This window comes from Equus przewalskii, chromosome 2 (genome assembly GCF_037783145.1).
Source record: "Equus przewalskii isolate Varuska chromosome 2, EquPr2, whole genome shotgun sequence".
In the NCBI taxonomy this organism is placed as follows: domain Eukaryota; kingdom Metazoa; phylum Chordata; class Mammalia; order Perissodactyla; family Equidae; genus Equus; species Equus przewalskii.
In genome coordinates this window covers 3,222,927-3,241,666 of record NC_091832.1, presented here as the reverse complement: position 1 = coordinate 3,241,666, position 18,740 = coordinate 3,222,927, and the positions used below count along the sequence as shown (strand labels likewise).

General features: G+C 48.0%; 1 protein-coding gene across 4 annotated transcripts in view; it reads right to left on the bottom strand.

Moving 5' to 3' along the window:
* Nucleotides 1-686: 686 nt before the first annotated feature.
* PLPP3 (phospholipid phosphatase 3) overlaps nucleotides 687-18,740 on the bottom strand; it is a 79,535-nt gene continuing 61,481 nt past the window's right edge. For 2 of the 4 annotated variants that reach the window (XM_070591916.1, XM_070591927.1), the window contains exons 5-6: nucleotides 15,271-15,447; nucleotides 687-2,607 (exon numbers count right to left, since the gene is read on the bottom strand). In XM_070591916.1, the coding sequence (XP_070448017.1) occupies nucleotides 2,482-2,607; nucleotides 15,271-15,447 (303 nt within the window). In that variant the 3' untranslated portion in view covers nucleotides 687-2,481. The remainder of the gene's footprint in view (nucleotides 2,608-15,270; nucleotides 15,448-18,740) is intronic. The other 2 variants (XM_070591938.1, XM_070591948.1) reach the window with 1 other exon arrangement.

The following is an 18,740-nucleotide window of genomic DNA, read 5'->3' as shown; positions in this document are numbered from 1 at the left end:
ATTTGTGTTGCTTTAACCCACCAAGTTTGTGGTAATGTTTCAGCAGCAATAGGAAATGAACACAAGTCCTGGCCTGCGATTTTCTCTTTTGGGATCTTAGACAAGTCATTTCATCTTTGCATTCGTTAGAAGTTCTTATTTCTCAAAATAAGAACTGCTGTAAGGATCAAAAGTGACAAACAGGCAGAAGTGCCAGGCATACAAGTGGCTCAACAAATGTGAATTCCCAGCTTCCCTTCTTCATCCAGGTGGAGGGAACAAAGAGAAGGGAAGCAGGGGTCAAAGGCCGACAGCACGCACCCCCGGGGCACCCCCTTCCTTCGGCAGGCCTCCCTGGGTGAAGTCCCCAAGCTCACCTTATCTCCAGCACTGCTCCTTATCTGCCTCTGGGGGACTCACAGCTCCTCCCTCCCTGATGAAAACCCCCTTACAATACAAAAGTCCTTTAGATGAACCTGAGATGAGAGCAGGCCCAGAGCCTCACTCTGCAAACAGACTTTCAGACATGAAACAGCAGTGTAGACATCTATCTATCCACCAGCCACCACATTTCCCACTGAAAGAATCAGGAGCTGGCGCCCTGAGGGGAGGCCAGCCCATTCAGGGCACAGCCTGCCATCCTCCTCATCCTAACTCCATACCCGAGACAAACATCCGTCAAGTAGTCCAGGCTTCTGATTCCTTAATTAGTTGTGTTATGAGCTTTTATTTAAAAAGCACATTTAATACAAGTATAGTTTCGCAGATACAAGTTTTCACTTTGTATTCTACAAAAGTCTTTGAATATTATTATCTTTACAAAATGGAACCTTACAAAAATACTGACAATTTAATGTTTTTATACACTTTTCTCTAGTTGCAGTTATTTCTTTCATTGTAAAACAATGTCTACCACAGAACTACGATATTTTAGTCGATATTAAAAAAAATTAACTCGATGCTTTTTTAAGCAGCTAACGTAAATAACACAGGTCGAGACACAGTTTATAATCATAGTGGATATAGCTAAAATTGTTTCAGAAATAATATTTTACATAGTTAACTTTTAATGTTTTATACATTATTTATATAATATTTATATATAAAAATCATAGCTTGCTATAAGTTGAAATGAAAGGACGGCTTCTGTAGTAAGGATGTGCATGTGGTTGACCCATGTGGTTACATTTAGCCCTTTGAAGGGTTTGCATCCAAGATCTGAAAGCATTTCTTCCTCCTTTCCTCAAAGGTTCAGTAGAAGGGGTCCCTGTCTACTGCCTAGAGTGAGACCTTGCTTGGAAGGACACTTACGCACAGAGGATGAGGAACGCTCTCCACGGAGATGTGACCCACGTGTTCTGCCCAGCAGAACCTACCAAGAACTGCCCTAGAGATCAACCCCAAGACAATAGTGCTTCACACAGCTTAGCAAGAGTGACTCCCACAGAGACCCTCGCCAGCTCCGTTATCTAGAAGGGCAGCCTCTCAGGCGTGAGACTGTCTGCTACTCTGGCTCATTCTGACTTTTGTAGCCAACAGCTTGGCTTAATTTTCATTCTTGCCCCTTTCACTCCCCCATCTCTTGCACGAAGGCTGCTGTCCCTCAGCCAGTAGCAGATCAGGCCTTTGCTCGTCTCCAGACCCTCACAAGAAATCCCGGTGAGCACACAGCAAGGATCTCAAGAGAGAAAGCAGTAACGGAAGCTAACCATTACCAAGAGCGTGCGAGTGCCCGGTGATTGATGTGCACAGCATCAGCATCCTGCAACTGACGTTTCAACATCACAGGATGGTGCGTCAAAAGAAGACAAATGAGGGCCTGTACCCTCCATCTCTTCTGAAATTGTGCTATTTGTGAAATTGACTCATCCACAGAGTCTCCTAGTCACTAAAGTGAGGGATCGTGGCTGCGGGCCTATGGGCCAGGGAAGTGAGTGATAAGGCCTTAGGATGGGGCATTTGGATTCAGGATCTAATCACTTGACTGAGCTCTGTGCTTCCATGTAAAAAGAAAAAAACCCAAGAAACTTCCTGAACCAAAGTTACAGTGGAAACTGGAGTGGTGTGGACAGAGAGACACAAGAGGGGAGCCCCTCGACGGCTATTTTCTTGATTCAGTGCTATTTCTGGCATCGTGTGCTAAAATGTGAATTTGAGTTTTTCTCACAGGCCTGGGATTCCCAGGTCACAAAAGTGACGGGCAGACCCTACTGAAATCGTTTTAGTGTTTGTTCCAGAACAAGCCGTGTTCACTAGAACATGAACATTTTAAATCAACTGCACATCCAGGATTCCGGCACTTGGTGTTAGGCTGCTGTTGTTTCCTGATAGGTGAACGCTACCTGTTTTGGAAGGCCACAGAGTAAGACTTTTTTTTTTCCTTTTTTAGATCAGTCGGGCAAAAAGTTTTCCCCTACATTCTACTGTCTGATGAGATTGGAGAGCAGCAAGGACTTGCTGTCAGCAGTCATTTTACAAAAACAGCTCAGGAGGCACGTGGATCTACACCATGTTGTGGTGATTGTTCCTGTCAATAATGTCCACAGGTGAAAGGATTTCCTTCCTGATAGCAGGGGGAGGCAGGGAGAGTGTCGTCTTGGTCTTGAAGAGGTCGGACACGAAGAAAACCTAGAAGCACAAATCAGAGATCTGAATCAATAACTGACATCTGGGGTCTGGGGCAGGCAAAATCAAGGGGAAGGGCATGCAGCATGGACGTTAGGAAAAGAGGTCCCCAAACCATAGATCTCTGAATAGGGAAGGACAATAGAGGTCATATAATTCAACTTCCATTGTACAGATGGGGAAACTGAGGCCCAGAGAAGCAACATGCCCCGGGTCGCTCAGCTGTGGTAGCAACAGAACTCAATTCTGTGGACTTTCAATCCAGTGCTCCAGATCTGCAACCCCCACCTCCTTATTTCTCAAGGCAAACGAATAGCAATGAAAGATAAGTTCCGAAACAAGGAAGCAAGTCATAATTAGTCACAGTCATTAGTCCACCAGACTTTCCCTTTCCTCACAAAGGAATCTAGGGCGTAACCAAAGAGATCAGCCAATACGAATTCCTATCAGCAGGAGCTGGAGCAAGGAAGCAGTTGTGACCACTTTTTCCTGAAAGCCCGGTGATATCAACAATTTGATGGGGGTCGAGAAGCCAGGGTCTCGTTGCTGAGGGAGTCAGCAGCTAACCCGGAGGAAAGGTCAATGAAACTCTCCTATCGCTCATTTCCAGCGTCCTTCCTCCTGAGCATGTGACCTCACTGAGCCCTTCTTAGAGTCATTGAGAAACATTTACCGAACAGCCACTTGCAAGGGTGTAAGGATGGCTCAAGCATAGTCTCAATTAGCTTATGATGAAAGATTCAAGAACTTAATGAGTTACTGGAGCAAGAAAAATTTATGTTTTGCAGTAGACGGCAAAATAAATACACAGATATCCATTTGAGCCATTTAGCAACAGGAGTTCCTATTAAGTAACCATAAACGGCACCTATCAGTCATGTAATTTAATAGGAAACACATGGCTGGGTTTCGAAATGGGGAATAAAACACTTTAAAAGTGTTTAAAAAGTGTTTAGAAGTTCCTCTGTCTAACGGCTTTCTGGACTGAAGTCTCTGTACTCAGATGGTGATGGTGATGCCCTCACTACTCATGATGGCCCTGTTCCTCATTCTGGACACATAGTAAGCAAGAAAACGAAGTTCTTGATAAGACCGCACCGACACCAAGGCTCCAGCAGCCAGGGCCTGGCCATCACAGGGACTTGGATCATTTGTTGAACCAATGGCCACAATGTCCCTTTTGTAGTAAAACGGCAATCAACAAAATGCCACAAAAATCACGGCAACAAACTGGTAATGCCGGTTACCCCAGGAGACCTGGGTGGCTACAAGAGAGAAGAGAAACAGACTTACTCATCACCATAAAACGCTTCATACCTTTTGAATTTTGTATCCATTACATTTATTACCTATTCAAACATTTAATTATTTTTTTTTTTGTAAAAAGATAAGAAAAGAAGGCTAGGCTATTTCTATGCTATTACAAGAAAGTAAAATACTAGCCAAGAAATGTAACATTTTAATACAGTTATAGTGTGAGTGCTATTGAACGTACCATTTTGCAAAGGAAACAATTAAGCCTTTCGTCACTTTCTTTTTGAAGGAGGAATGAGCAGTGAGAGCTGGTGCACAGAGAGTTTGTCTCCTAGCCAAGGCCAAACTTGAGAACTAGGGAGGAAAAGGTCTGTCCCCAACTCTCCCAGGAGGTTCTAGGCTCCGGCACTTGGCAACCCTTTACGAGAGGTCGGGACGGGGTTTTCAAGTACCCCCAGTAGAAGGAAATACCAAGGAACGTGATTCAAGTTAAATGTGGAGATCATTAAACTTTTCAACTCTTCTCTGATAGGTGCAGAGCCAATGTCCTCATCTCTACCTGGAAATTACCTTCCCTTCTTCCTTCATTTTGTCCCCGAGGAAGAGGTTTCAAAAAACCCCTCCAGCGCTGGCTCTCAACTCCACTTCTCCAGCCGAGCAGCCAGCTGCCCCAAACGAGGGCTGCTGCTACTCTCAATTCTTAGAGAGCTTTCCCTCAGCTTCCATCCCATGTGCTGAGCGCAAAGAGAGCACAGGACAGACCCCCAGCCCTAAACAAACATCCCTCCTTTCAATCTACTGGCTTATTTCCCAATTTAATTTTCTGAGCTCATATTTAATACATATTAGGGTTTCTGTAACTCCAAGGCAGGAATGATATGAAGGTTAAAGTCAACAATATACTTGAGAAGACCTAAACCTGTGCAAGTACGCAGTTCAACAAAAGGCATTCCTTTCTCTAATGTCCTGGGCACCAAAGTAGTGAAGGGGCCTGGAGGGAGCCATGCTCTCTCATGTCTCCAAAACTCTGCTCATCAGCCTTTCTTCCAGATGGGCGGCTTCTTGAGGATACGGCCCTGTCCTGAACATCCTATATCACCCACGGCTTTTAGCATTGAGCCTTGCACACACCAGGGGCTCAATAAATGTTTGCTGTTGCATTTCTCAACTCCCCTCTACTGGGAGCAAGCACTCTGGCCTTGGATCTTATCGGCACATGCAACTCCTACGGGCTTCAGGGGAACCACACACTCACACACCACATGCAAACGGCCACGTGGCCAGATGACAAGTTGAGTGGGGTCCAGCAGAATCCCCCTTTAAGCTGCATGTCACTTTCAGCATGGCCTGAGGTTACACAAACACTTTTTTGGGATCATGAAACACGATCCTGTCAAGACTCAAACAGGGCTCAGTCTTCCTAATGCTTGAACAGCAGAACACAACAAGGACCAATAAAAGTGCAAACTTTTGGCTTGGAGCAGTGCCATGTCCTGCAGAAGATGCTCTCCACCCAGAAAGAAAACCCAGAGGCCCAGGCTGGGCAGAGTCTATACACATGAGGTAGCTATCTTAGGTCTGTGGAACAAACCCACTGCCAGGCCACGGTCCCTCTCCCAGCTCTTCTCTGCTACGTGAAAGAACACACTGGACAACAAATACAGGCTCCACAAGCAAGAAATTTATACCCTAAGCACCAAGAAGAGTTCAAAGTTACATGGCCCTGAGCGTTTGCTTTCAATTCCATTTCTCCAATTCTTTGCATTTTATAAATTGCTTTTATTGAAAAATGCAATCACTAAAAACTTACTTGACAGCTGCTCTGTACCAAGCCCTGAGATTACAAAGATAAATATACATAAGACAGAGTCCTTCGCCCGTCAAGAGCTGAGGCCAATGAAGGAGAGATTCAGGCAAATAGACAATACAATACAGTGTTTTAAGGATTATGATAAAGGGAAGCACAGAGAATGCAGCATCTAACCCAGACTGAAGGGGAAGGGAGAAAGCCTTAGAAGGCTGAATAGGAGTTAGCCAGGCGGTGCATGCCAGGAGTGCTGCTCCAGGCAAAGGCACGGGAGGGAGACGGACAGCACGTTCAGGAGCTGCAGGGGGCTCAGTATGGCGAAGGCCAAGTGGGCATGGGGCTGAGAGGAGAGAGCTGGATCTTGAGAAGCCTCCTATGACACGGTAAGGAATTCGGACCTTTTCCTCTTGGCCCTGGGTGCCGTTGTCAAGGTGGAGGCAGGGAAGCAGCACGATGGGAAGACTCGCGTTAAGATCAGGATGCTATCTAAGATGGACAAGGAGTTAGAAAGGGTGCAGAGAGCCTGAAGGCAGGGGTACCAGTCAGGATACAGTTGCGGAATCTAAGAAAGGATGAGTCCTGCACTACAGCCATGCCGTGAACACAAAAAAGAAGAGACGGACTTTGAAATGTTGAGGACAGAACTGCAGCTGACAGAGGCGGCGTGTATGTGTGTGGGGGGATACGTGTGCGGGGGGAAGGAATGCTTCTCCTTCTAGTTCTCTTTTCAACTCTAGAAAGTTTCACCCTTGTTCCCATCAGAATTCTTAAAGTCTGGGTAACTATGCTAGGGAAAAAATTATAGCTCTGCTTTCCTCTGCCTTCTAAGATTTTGGCTCTTTCTGATATTGTCTTGAGGAAGTGGTTCTGACCCCCTCCTGAGTCAGAATGGCAGGCTCTTCTGTGACCTGAGGAAGTAAGGTGACCTGATTTACCCAAATACTCAAGACAATGCAGCTCTTCCATCTGGAGCAAGACCACACGCGGCAACAAGGCAGCTCCAAGCCAGAGGCATCCCATTCACTGTGACAAGGAGATCAGGAATGTACGGGGAGTCTCCTTACCGATGACAACTAGCATCACTGTGTCACCGTCTCCCACCCCCATCCAACACACGCAGCACTGGTACCAAGCTTGGCTCTTTGGAGTAGGACAGACTTGTCTTCAAATCCCAGTTGTACCATTTCCAGAAAAATACCTAAATGAGGACACAATACCTACCTCAGAGGGTTACTCAAAGGATTATAGGATGTAATGAAAGGCACCAGCATGGCACAGTTGATACGCGGGAGCCATCATCATGGCTCGTGTGTTCAGTGCCTACCTACACAAAGTCATTCCTCTTTCCCCGCCCCTTGTGTGGAAAGAGAAGAAAGAAGAGACGGAACAACAAAAAAGGAAAAGGAGAGGGGGAAAAGTAGAAACGATTGAGAAAATGAATGAATGTGAAAGCCTGTAGAGTGTCAAGCTGGACAGGAAGATCATGCGTGGATGGGAGTTTTCTACAGGACAGATAAGACTGGCCCTAAAGGCCGATAATTTCTGGGGCTATTTTGGGGAATGGGTCAGCACAATCAAAAAGGAAGATGTTTCTGGGGCCGGCCTGGTCGCGCAGCGGTTAAGTGCGCGTGTTCCACTTCGGAGGCCCAGGATTCGCCAGTTTGGATTCCGGGTGTGGACATGGCACCGCTTGGCAAGCCATGCCGTGGGAGGCATCCCACATATAAAGTAGAGGAAGATGGGCATGGATGTTAGCTCAGGGCCAGTCTTCCTCAGCAAAAAGAGGAGGATTGGCAGCAGATGTTAGCTCAGGGCTAATCTTCCTCAAAAAAAAAAAAAAGGGAAGCTGCTTCTGATGTCTTAATGCCAGCATTCACCCGCTCCAGAGACGCCAGCCCCGCAGAACATACAAGCCCAGCCCTGCTGGGGTTCTGCCTGGCTGGAGCTCCCCAAGAACCAAGCTGGTCAGAAACAAGCAGTCTGGTCAGAAGCCAAGTTTCCACTCTCCTTGCTGTGATTGCCCAAGTCAGCAACTTCTGAGGGTCATTTTGTTAAGGGCAGATTATGACAACAAAATTGTCCTTTTAATGTTTCTGGAGTCCCTGAGTATTTCAACTCCTAAGAGTGTGGAAGATAGGAATCACATCCTTATACATCAGGATTTTTCTAAGACCCCATTGAACTTAGATGCCAACACAGAGTACACAGGTATAAAAGCTGAAGAATTTTGGAATCTTAGAACAAAAAGAAAACTGAGAGTTGTCTATTCCAGTATTTCTCAAAGTGTAGTCCTCAGAGCATCGATTTCAGAATCAGCTGGGCGCCTCTCAAAAAAGCAGCTTCCTGGGCCCACTTCAGGCCTACTGGAAGGGTGGCCTGACATCTGCATTTTAACAAACCCTACTGCCATTTGTTATGCAGACGAACGTTAGGAGAACCATTAATGGATAGTCTATGGGGATGAACAGATGGGCTCAAAGCCTAACTCGGCCGTTTAATGGCTGTATCTTAGCTTGAAATCTCTTTGACAGCAGTTCCTGCATCTGGACACTGGGCATCGTGATACCTTCCTTGACCTCCCTCACCTTCCCCCCTTGGTACCCATTCTGAACTTTCGATGACCGCCTTAGCACTAGGCCACACATGCTTTAGTGCACAATGCTTTAAACGCTGTGTCGTGTTTCCCCTTTGGACCGCGGGCTACTTACTCAGGGGAATGAACTGTGCTCGGAGCCCAGCAGTGGCAGCCCTCAATCTAGCCCCCCACCACCGTGAGGACAGAGACCACGGTGCTGCCCTTTCTGCATACACCCCCGTGCCTTGGCCTTGGGGTTCCTTTTGACTTCCTGTCTACCTCACTGAAGAATCTCACAGATGAAGGAGTCATTTGCTTTGGAGGAGAAAGCCTTAGGACCTGGCTCAGCCTCATGCCCCAAGGACAGAAAGTATCATCTAAAGAAAAGGCACCTTGACAGCTCTGTCTTCTGACTAAATGGGAATTAGGCGATTGCAAACGTTACTTTTTGACCTCAGTAAAGGGTTTTCAGTGGCTTTTGGCACTGGGAATTTGCCAGCGTCTGTACTGAGTGAGTTCCTGGTGAACCTGAGAGGGAACATGATGGAGCAGATAAAGTGTTGGGCTAGGAGTCAGGCAGCACGATCTAGTCCCAAATTGCTACTGCTGAGTGATGGGGGCTAAGCCACACTCTTGTCTAGGCTTGAACTTATACAAAATGAAGAGGTTTATGGTTTCAGATGATGGACCTGCCCTGTATTTGTGAAGGTTACTGAAAAACTCATCTTCCCATAGTTACTATAGGCTTAAATGGAAGATTTTTTGTGAAAATACTTTGTACCTATAAAGGGACACTCAAATCCTACCTCAGTTACCATCGTTTATGATCATCACTGCTACTGATGGACGTGAAGGAAGTTAGTCCCACAAAAAGGAGGGGTTGGAACAGCAGAGGAGAGAAAGTTGTGGGCAATTCTGAAGGAGAGCAGGCATCTGGGCCCTGTCAAGGAGCCTTACAGGAAGGCACCTCCAGGCTATCACCGAGGAGGGTTTCTGGTAAGGAGGATCCAGAGGGATCCAACAGAAGCCGAAGTTCAGGAACATGGTACCCAAGGATGACAGAGACTGGACAAAGGCAGGGGCCCCCACTCCCTGAAATCCTATATTTCGAAGCCAAAAAGGAGAAGGGAGCTACTATTTATTGAGCTTCCCCCCGCCCCGCCCCCACAACCCCGTTATCCCACAAGTTCTCCGGTTTTGAATTCCCAGGGTCAGAAGACCCACCATGTTCTCATCCATCTCCATGTCTTCGTGTTATTCCTTCTGCATGAAATGCCCTTCTTATCCTTTCTATCTCTAGAAAATAGCCATTCACCTTTCAAGAATCACCTCTAGAAATTCTTTCTAGCCTTCCAACATGCTCAAGAAGAATTAACTATCCCCTCTTGTGCCCGCACAGTGTCCAGGAGCGGACCCCATCCCAGCAGCTGAGCTCTTCTATCACACTTACTTGTTTTCACGTCTGTCCCCACTACACGTAATTTTCAAACTGCACGTCACAAGGCATTAGTAAGTTAACAAAATCAATTTATGGGGTGGTCACTACCAGCATTTTCAGAAGTTAAATAAAAAATATCAGAATGTTTCACACACAGTAAGGGTAAGTCTTATTTTGTGAAGGTTTCAGTTACGTGTGGGTGCCTCTATTGGATTAGGATGTAAAATGTAGTTCTTACTATGGATCGGGTCAAGTCTTGGAAAGCTAATGCACTCTCGGCTCTTTAAGGATCAACTCTTTTTACCTCTGAATCTTTAAAACAAAGCATAGTACTTAACACATAATACAGAATGTGTTGCATGTACCAAGCACGATGCGCCCTTGAATCCTCCATCTGAGCCTCTGCCCCATCGTGCACCCGTCTGTCTCAGCAGGGGACAGGGAAAGGAGATTTTGGAAGGACTCTGGAAACGGTGGGGTACTACAGAGATACTGTCGTCATCTACTGGGGGCCAAAGTTTATCTCTGCCTTTGCTTCCTTCTCTCTCCCATCCCCATGTTCCTGGAGCCCCTGCCCACCTGAGAGTGGGGGCCTGGGGCAGCAAGGTCAGCCCCGGGGCCTACTGGGCAAAGAGCTAAGCTTTGTTAGGGCCAGAAGAAATTTGGGAGGTCATTTCATCCATTCCCATCCATGCCATTTCATCCAGGCCACAGGGGAATAAATCCAATGGGAACAGATGCTAATCTCTCTCTTAGAGAAGGAGAAGATTTCAAAAATTCATGGCATAGACCAAGGTTTTAAGTTACTATTTTAGTCTTTTGAGACAGAATCAAGAGACTGGGGATCTGGTTCCTATTCCACCACTGTGTGTCCTTGGACGTGTCGCCTTCTCTCTGCACCCCACTTTCTCTTGAGGAAGTCGTCATCACTGAACTCTCTTTCACATTCGGATTCTTGCTTGTCTCTTCTCCCAAGGTCGCCTCACGGGGGCAGAGACAAAGAATATCCTCAGCCTTCCCTACATCCTGGAGGAAGACAGCAGCACACAAAAGAGCTACTGCTAGCTGAGCCACACCCCCGGGAAAAGGAAAACCAGGAAAGACTCTGCTGTGTGTTTATGAAATCCATGAGCAGCTGCTTCCTCTGCTGAACCCACAGTAATGGCGGCCCAGCCCTGCCCTGACCCCTCCCAGGGCCCCACAATTTGCCATCTGTTAGAGGGTCAGGGAGGAGGTGACCAGATAGCCAAGTTGTCACTAGACAGGAAATGAACTGGTGTCTGTTGCTTCATGGGAGTCCCTGGGTTACTGCAGGGGGTGCGTCTGATGAGGCCAGCTGTGAAGTTCACATCTTGGTGGGGTGACTGTGTGTGTCTGTCTGTCTGCAGGCATGACATGGGGACTGTGAGGGTCAGTATGTGCCTGTGTTTGCACCGGCCTGTGTGTGTCTGTGGTTCAGAGTGCTGGAGAGAGAGGACAGATGTCATGTGCCTGAGTATGACTGGGTCTGTCTCTGTGCCTCTGGGTCTCTCTGGGCACTGGTTCTCTACCTTTGTCCTATGTACCTGTGTGAAGGTGTGCATCAGTATGCGGCTCTGCCTGACCCTATGTGCCTGTGTCCCCATGTTCAGTCCATGACACAGGTAGGTTTTCTGTCTGTGTCGGGTGCCACTGTCTTCCCTCTCTGGAAGGGGCTCAATAGAGAACAGCTGGGGAGGAAACAGAACCTGTTACCGTTTGCCACGTGATTTTCATCTAGACACGTCTGCTTGCTGTGACAGGACTGACTCTCACAGACGCAGGTATCATTGCTGGGCAGCCGGGCTGCTGCAGCCTTCTGCCCACGGCTCTGCAGCGACTGAGCCAACATTCCAAGGTGACGCCCTACCCCCACGGGGACTGAAAGACATGTCATGACCCCCAAATAAAGGTCACCTTCAAGGCCATCGCAGGGAGACGGTTCCATCTGAGAAGCAAGTCCAGCTCAGTTCCTACAAAGTCAGCCACACCATTAGCATGTCTGTGGGAGAAGGTCACGGGGCCTCCAAGATCGAGTCACAGATGAGGAAATGAGGCTCGGAGGGGAAGCGTCTTGCCCAAGGTCACAAGCTAATTTCTTACTCATTCTTTAATGCTTATCAAGTACCTATGGTGTGTCAGCCACTATACCAGGCACTGAGGAAGAACAAGAGGAGATGGAGCCGTGGATTCTGCTATTAAGGCATCCACAGTCTAGCTGGGGAGACAGACGTAGGAGCAGGCACTTACGATCAAACCAGGCCGAATGCCACAGCAGGAAGAGCATGCAAAGGGCCCCGGAGCGCCAGAAGAGTCAGACAATTCTGACTTCAGAGAAGACAGAAGGGAAGGTGGCATAGACCAAACAATGGCCCCCTAAAGATGTCCACGTCTTAATCTCCACAACCTGCAGATATGTACCTTACATGGCGAAATGGACTTTGCACACACGATTAAGTTAGAGATTGAGAGATGGGGAGATGACCCTGGATTATCTAGGTGGGGCCGGTGTAATCACAAGGGTCCTTGTAAGAGGGAGGCAGGAGGGTCAGAGTCACAGAAGCAGATGTGACAATGGAAGCAGAGGCCAGAGAAAGTGAAAGAAAGAAGACAGATTTGAAGATGCTCTCTTGCTGGCTTTGTAGATGGAGGAAGGGACCACTAGCCAAGGAATGAGGACAGCTTCTAGAAACTGGGAAAGTCAAGGAAATGGATTCTCCCTAGAGCTTTTGGAAGGAAGGCAGCTCTGCCAATCCCTTCATTTTAGCCCAGTGAGACCCATTTTGGAATTCTAAACTCAAGAACTGTAAGAACATAAATTTGTGTTGTTTTAAGCCACTAAAGTTTGTGGTAATTTGTTACAGCAGCAACATGGGAAACTAACACAGAAGGTCTCATCACAGATGGGGTGACACTGGGACTGCATTCCATGAAGATGGACAGCTATCTAAGACAAGAGCTCAGGGTACTGGAAAGTACTGAGAAGCTGGTGTGCCTGGAGGTGAGGGCATGTGGACAGGAGCAGGAGGCGAGGCCCCTAAAAGCAGCCTGGGCCCTACAGCGCTGGCTCCGCGTCACACCGCCCGGGGTCAACTCTGGCTGGCCTACAGCACCAGTGACCATCCAACATCCCCCTTGCCAAGTGCAGACGGCAAAGCTTTGGAGTCAGTGAGCATCCTAGGAGCAGCTGTCAACTAGCTCTGACCTTAGATGACTTGAGTCGTCTCTGAGCCTCCGTTACCTCCTCTGTAAAATGGCTTCATGTGCCTAAAAGGAGCCAATGGGTAAAGGGTCTAGACCAGTGACAGCACAGAGTAGGTGCTTTACAAATGCCGGGACCAAATTCCTCTCCTGTGCTACAGTCGGCCAGAGCCAAACAAAATAAAAGTCTGACCCCTCATTTCCCTCCTTAAACAGAAACCCTGGTCCTCCTGGACACTTTGTCTAATTGCACATGGCCCGTGCGCTAGGCTATAAAAGAGGAAGGCTATGAAGGATCCCTCCATTTTTTTAAATTATTATTATTATTATTATTTTTGGTGAGGAAGATTGGCCCTGAGCTAACATCTGTTGCTAATCTCCCTCTTTTTGCTTGAGGAAATTGTCGCTGAGCTAACATCCGTGCCAATCTTCCTCTGTTTTGTATATGGGATGCTGCCACAGTGTGAGCTGATGAGAGGTGTGTAGGTCCATGCCTGGGATCCGAACTTGCAAACCCCGGGCTGCTGAAGTGGAGCACAGGAACTTAACCACTATGCCACCAGGCCAGCCTCTTTAATTTTTTTTTTAACTGGGGATGGAGGAGACTCTAATGAGGCCAGTGGTGTGGAGAAGGAAACACAACAGCACGCCCATGGGCCATCCTCCTGCAGAGAGCAAAGCCCAGAAGGACACAGTCAGCAAAGGGCTACGCTTTAGTGCCAACACCCCTCCCCCGCTGCCCCTGCACGTAAAGGACCAGGCATCAGAAACAAGCTGGGCAGTGACAGCTGCTCTGATTAATGACTTGTTCCCCCAATTTCTCTCTCTTCTGGCCTTGACTAAAAAAAAAAAAAGCTAAACTAATGAATAAAGCCATCACGCAGCAGTCCCTGGGCTGGGATCCTGTGCCAAGGCTGGCAGGCAGCTCAGATGCTACTCTCTTCATGGTGCCCGCTGTGGTCGTGCCAACCCCGTCTCTCTTCTTGCCCACGGCGCACTGAGTCAGGCTCTCGCCTGGTCCCAAAGTGCCCTGCCCGGGTCTCCACCACAGCCCCACATTGTCCTGTAATTCCCGTGTGTAGCCTGGCCATATGAACAGCTACACTGGGATGTCCTTGGGAGCGAGGGCTGTGCCTTATTCATCCCTCTGCCTTCAAGAGAATGTCCCTTCCAGTGTTCTCAAGAAAGGTAAGATCAGCTTCTTGACCTTAGCTGTTTGTTGATGAAGCGTGCATTTACTTACTCCGAGCTAGGATCCCTGAGGGGCCGCGGTGAGACAGGAGAACAACACATGTGATACCTACGGTCCCTGCCCCCAGGAAGCTACAGTCTAAAGAGAGATGCACGAGCACTGAGATTGCTGTCACAGAGAATGGGAGAGGCTACTGCGGGGGACAGGGGCTGCAGCAGGCTTAGAAATGCGGGAAGGACCAGGGGCCACTCCAGATCTCTCTGTGGTTCATGATTCTTACTGTGAACGAATGGGATCATACGAACAACAACACAACCTGCAGGCCAGTGCTGTGCTCTGGGCATCCTGCTGGACTGCCCTGAGCCCCCGGGGAGAGGCCAGGCCGGCACGGCACCAGACGAGCTGCTCAGTCATGTGTGCTGAATAAGCCCCTCGAAGGCTTCAGTGGGCAGGAAAAGCAGATTCTGGGGGGAGAGAGACTCAGAAAGGTGGAATGCCTTAGCCCACCCTCGCTGGGAGTCAGGGGTGAAGTATGTGAAAGGGCAACCATTCATTCGGGGCAAATCGGAATGCAGCCCAGCCCACGGCCATTCTCGAGGGAGCTCTGTGATTTGATGTCCAAGGCCCTCAGGCTGGAAGAGGGCTTAGCTTTCACCAAATCCCCTCTTCTTGCACCAATACCGAGTTTAGGGTCTGAGTAAGTCACCCTAAAGGTCACAGTGGGAAGGGGGAGAGTGTTCCAAGAAGCCAGGAAGTTCAACTAACAGAAAGTGTCCACTGAAGCAGCATGCGCGCACTGAGTCAGGACTCAGACTCTGCTAGTGACTTGACATGTGACCTGGGCAAGTTTCTTCCCCTCTGGAACCCTAGATGTCCTCATCGATAAAGTGAGCAAGTTGGACAACATCTAAGATCTCCTCCAGTTGCAACATTCTAGGAGCCCAAACCTTCCGTGTTTACGGAGAAGAGGCTTTACAGACCCTGCTGGATGAAAACTCACAGGCTGAAAAGTAGCAGGGACTGTTCTCATTTTCCTGGAGGGTCCTGGGGTGGGAGACTCTTCGGACACCCAGCAGACACGAGGATGGGGAGCTCCCTGGCTTTGGTCACTGAGCTGAAAACATTTAACAAGCAAGCAGTCTGGGGCTCTGCCTGCATACCGAGGACAAGCTGCTACTTACTATGCAGCAGGCCACCAGGGCGCCTTGAGCAAATCCTGCCAGGACATCGCTGGGATGGTGCTTGTGGTCAGAGACACGAGACAGTCCTGTGTAGAAGGCCATCATGATGAGAGTGAACTGCAGGAGGGGCCGGAGCAGGCGGGCACCTCGCCAAGTGAAGCGGGCCTGCAGGTACAGCTGGGGGAGAGAGAAAATGAACAGGCACCGTGTGACTCGCTGTTCACCCGCATTAGAACACCAGGTCGACATGCACTGCATTTTTGCTAAATGGAGCCATCTGGACCTTGAGTGGCATGTTGTGAAAAGAATATCCAACTTAGACATGACCTTAAGACAGTTATTTAAACCTTGAGCCTTAGTTGCTACACTAAAAAATAAGAAAAATGGAGCTTTTCTAGGGAGATAAGCTAGAGAGAGCTGAGCAAGATAAGCCACGGGAATGGCCGAAGCACGCTGCCTGGCACACAGCACACACTTCATAAACATTCGGTCCCTTTTCTCTTCTTGACTGAAACAAATTAGAGAACGGTAAACAGGGTTAGTAAAGCTTTCTTTTCTACAACTGCTACGTTTTCCTGGAGATTATGGCTAATGGCTAAGCCATCCCTACGCTGCTGGCCTCTCAGGATTGCCAAGGAAATAGAATACACAATGATAACGGGAGGCAATCAGGATAGTCACAAGCGGATGCTTCTGCTGCAAAAGAAAGCAACTCTTATCAAAGGACGAGTGTCTAAGTCACTACTTGGAATTATGGGTTTTAACTAGAAAATAAGGAAACACATAAACCAACCAGACAATGCCAGAGAGCTTTCAAATGAGGTTGACAGACTCGACTGAGCAGGGTAGAGGAGTAACCTGAAGAAAAATGGAAGAAAAAAAAAACCACCTCTGGCTGAAGCAAAGAAGTTGAAATGACGTCAACTGGGCATTGTCCTCAGAGTTATCTTGCTGCAGTTTCCGTTCTAACCTCTGGGCACAACCTACTCCCCAGGTTCCTGTGGGAACCTGGAAATGAGGGGGAAGAGGCGATGGGACCAGGGGAGCTTCCGACTACAAATCAAAGCGAAGCACTTGGAGAGGCCGGGAGAGAGGGGAAGAGAGCCAGGGGAGGGGCCGGCGGCTAAAGATAGGCCTGGGCAGGGGCGAAGGCCCGACTGCCCTTCTGAGACAAATGAACACCAGCGGCCGGTGTTGAGGAGACGCAAGAGTGGAAGATTCCGGAGGCACTCCTGCTCATGTGGGAAGTGATTAGCACTGAATCCTCAACTACTGGGAAAACTATCTCAAAAACCCAGGCCTGTAAAACAGCAGGCAACTTTATAATCACTATGAATTATAGGAATGTGGTATTGGGAAATCTAAGAATAACAAATGAAAAAATAATAAAAAGATGCGTTGATGTTGTTGGCTGCTAAACAAATGATAAAAATCAGTGGTCTCCCACATATAAAAAGTAACCAGTTAAAGATCTAAAAGAAGAGGTAAAACCATCATAATAGCAAAGATGATTAAATAAACAGTAATTAACTTATAAAGAACTGCACAGAACCCTTATGAAGGAAGGGACATTAAGGACAATTGGAATAGAGAGAGAGCTAGAAGTTTCATTTTTAAGAATATTCATTCTTAAGAACATTCAACTTATAAACTCATAAATTGATATATGAATTCAGTCAGATTCCCATAGATATCCTAAAAAGTCCCGGGACTACGTGACGTTCTCTGGAGCTCTGACTACTGGTGTCACTCTGCCTGGAGCACACGCCCCTCACTACCGTCTCCTTTCTCCAGCAAACACCTGTGTGTTTGTGTGGGGTAAGTGTGTGTGTGTGTGTGGGTGTGTGTGTGGGTGTGTGTGTGGGTGTGGGGGGGTGATGCGAAATGGGGCTAGAGGCAAGCAGGGGCAGTTCGTGAAGGGCACTGGATGTCAAACCAAGGACCTTGGCCTTTATTTAGCAGGCCAGTCTTTCCCAAACTGTTCTTCGTAGAATACCACGGATCTCTGAAAAACAGATTAGGAAATGCTCTATATGAAATCTTTATTTTCATCACTTACAATATTTATCAGCATTCTTACAGAACACGTACTTAGTATGTCCCAATCAAGAACGTCACTGTAAGCAATGGTGAAAAATCAAACAGTTTCAAGCAAGGCACTCAGTACCACAAAAAATAATCTGGGGGCCAAAGGCTACTCCCTCGTTTCTGCTGAAATGACCCAACAGTGGATTGTGCAATCACGAATCAAAAGATCCTTCCTCTGGGGAGTGGGCATGGGGGCGATCCTGGCGTGGCTCCAATCCCAGTCCTTAGGCCAACGGCAAGTTCAGGGAACAAGGAGTAGTCTATCTGTGTTGTGTCCACTACGCTCTGGCCTCTCCGGCCAGTCCTCAAGTCTGGACAGGGCAGGCTGGGTAACTAGGATCACAGGTTTTCCTCAGAAAAACCTCAGGGAAGTTCATTTTTCTCACACATAAAATCAGTGTGACAGCCACTACCGGACCGGCTGTGGGACCGTCGGTGACAATGCAGATCTGGCGCTGGCACCGTGTGCTGCTCAATCAACGACGGTTGTACCCTCTAACCTGCTCTGAATTTGGACCTAGTAGCCCTGAGATTTTCTAATTTCCCCCAACCGGAAAATCTGCAGGTCTTCAGAAAAGGTTTATTCAAAATCCTCCAACTCTTCCCCCGCCCCACCGTGCAGAAGCCTTGGGAATCAGGGTGAGGCAGAGGAAGGGTGGGTTTCCCAACCGGACAAGGCACACATCTCCCCTTCCACTGACTCAGATACTTAAGACTGGGGCTTTAGAAAAGAAAACTATAAATACACGAGAGGAACTTGAGGAGAGAGGAAGAGACCCGCCATTAGAATATCTTCAGGAAGAGGGTGCTTGTGAATGAAAAGGGAGTAGGGGCCAAAGGAAAAGAATTTCTTCCGGAAGCAGTCAGACAGGGACTTCCGTCACCAGACGGAAGCTTGCTCCCCCATCCACCGGAGACTAACACATTCACTGAGAAACATCTCAGGGATCAATCTTGGGATTGATCGTGGTGTCTGCAGCTGGGGCTTCAGGAGACAGCACAGCGGTAAAGTGAATCTGGGGACGAGACAGCAATGATTCTAGTTCTGGCTCCACCACTTACTAAGTGTGTGGTTACTTCACTTCTCTGAGCCTCAGTCTCCCCATCGGTGAAACGGGGAGAGCAGGATCTCCCTCTCATAGTTGCCAGGACCAAATGAGACCACACTGCACCCTGCCTGGCCTAGGACGGGCACTAAAGTCACTCTTCAGAAATCTACCTCACCTTTTGCCTTGGTAAATGAGATTTACTCAATGACTGTGGTTGATTTCACCAAAACAAGTAAATTACTAAAGAAAGAGATTGCACAGTGACCTTCCACCCGGTGGCTACTTGTGATTTGTGAAGTAAGCTGGCCGCACCAGGATTTGAGGTTGATCAAA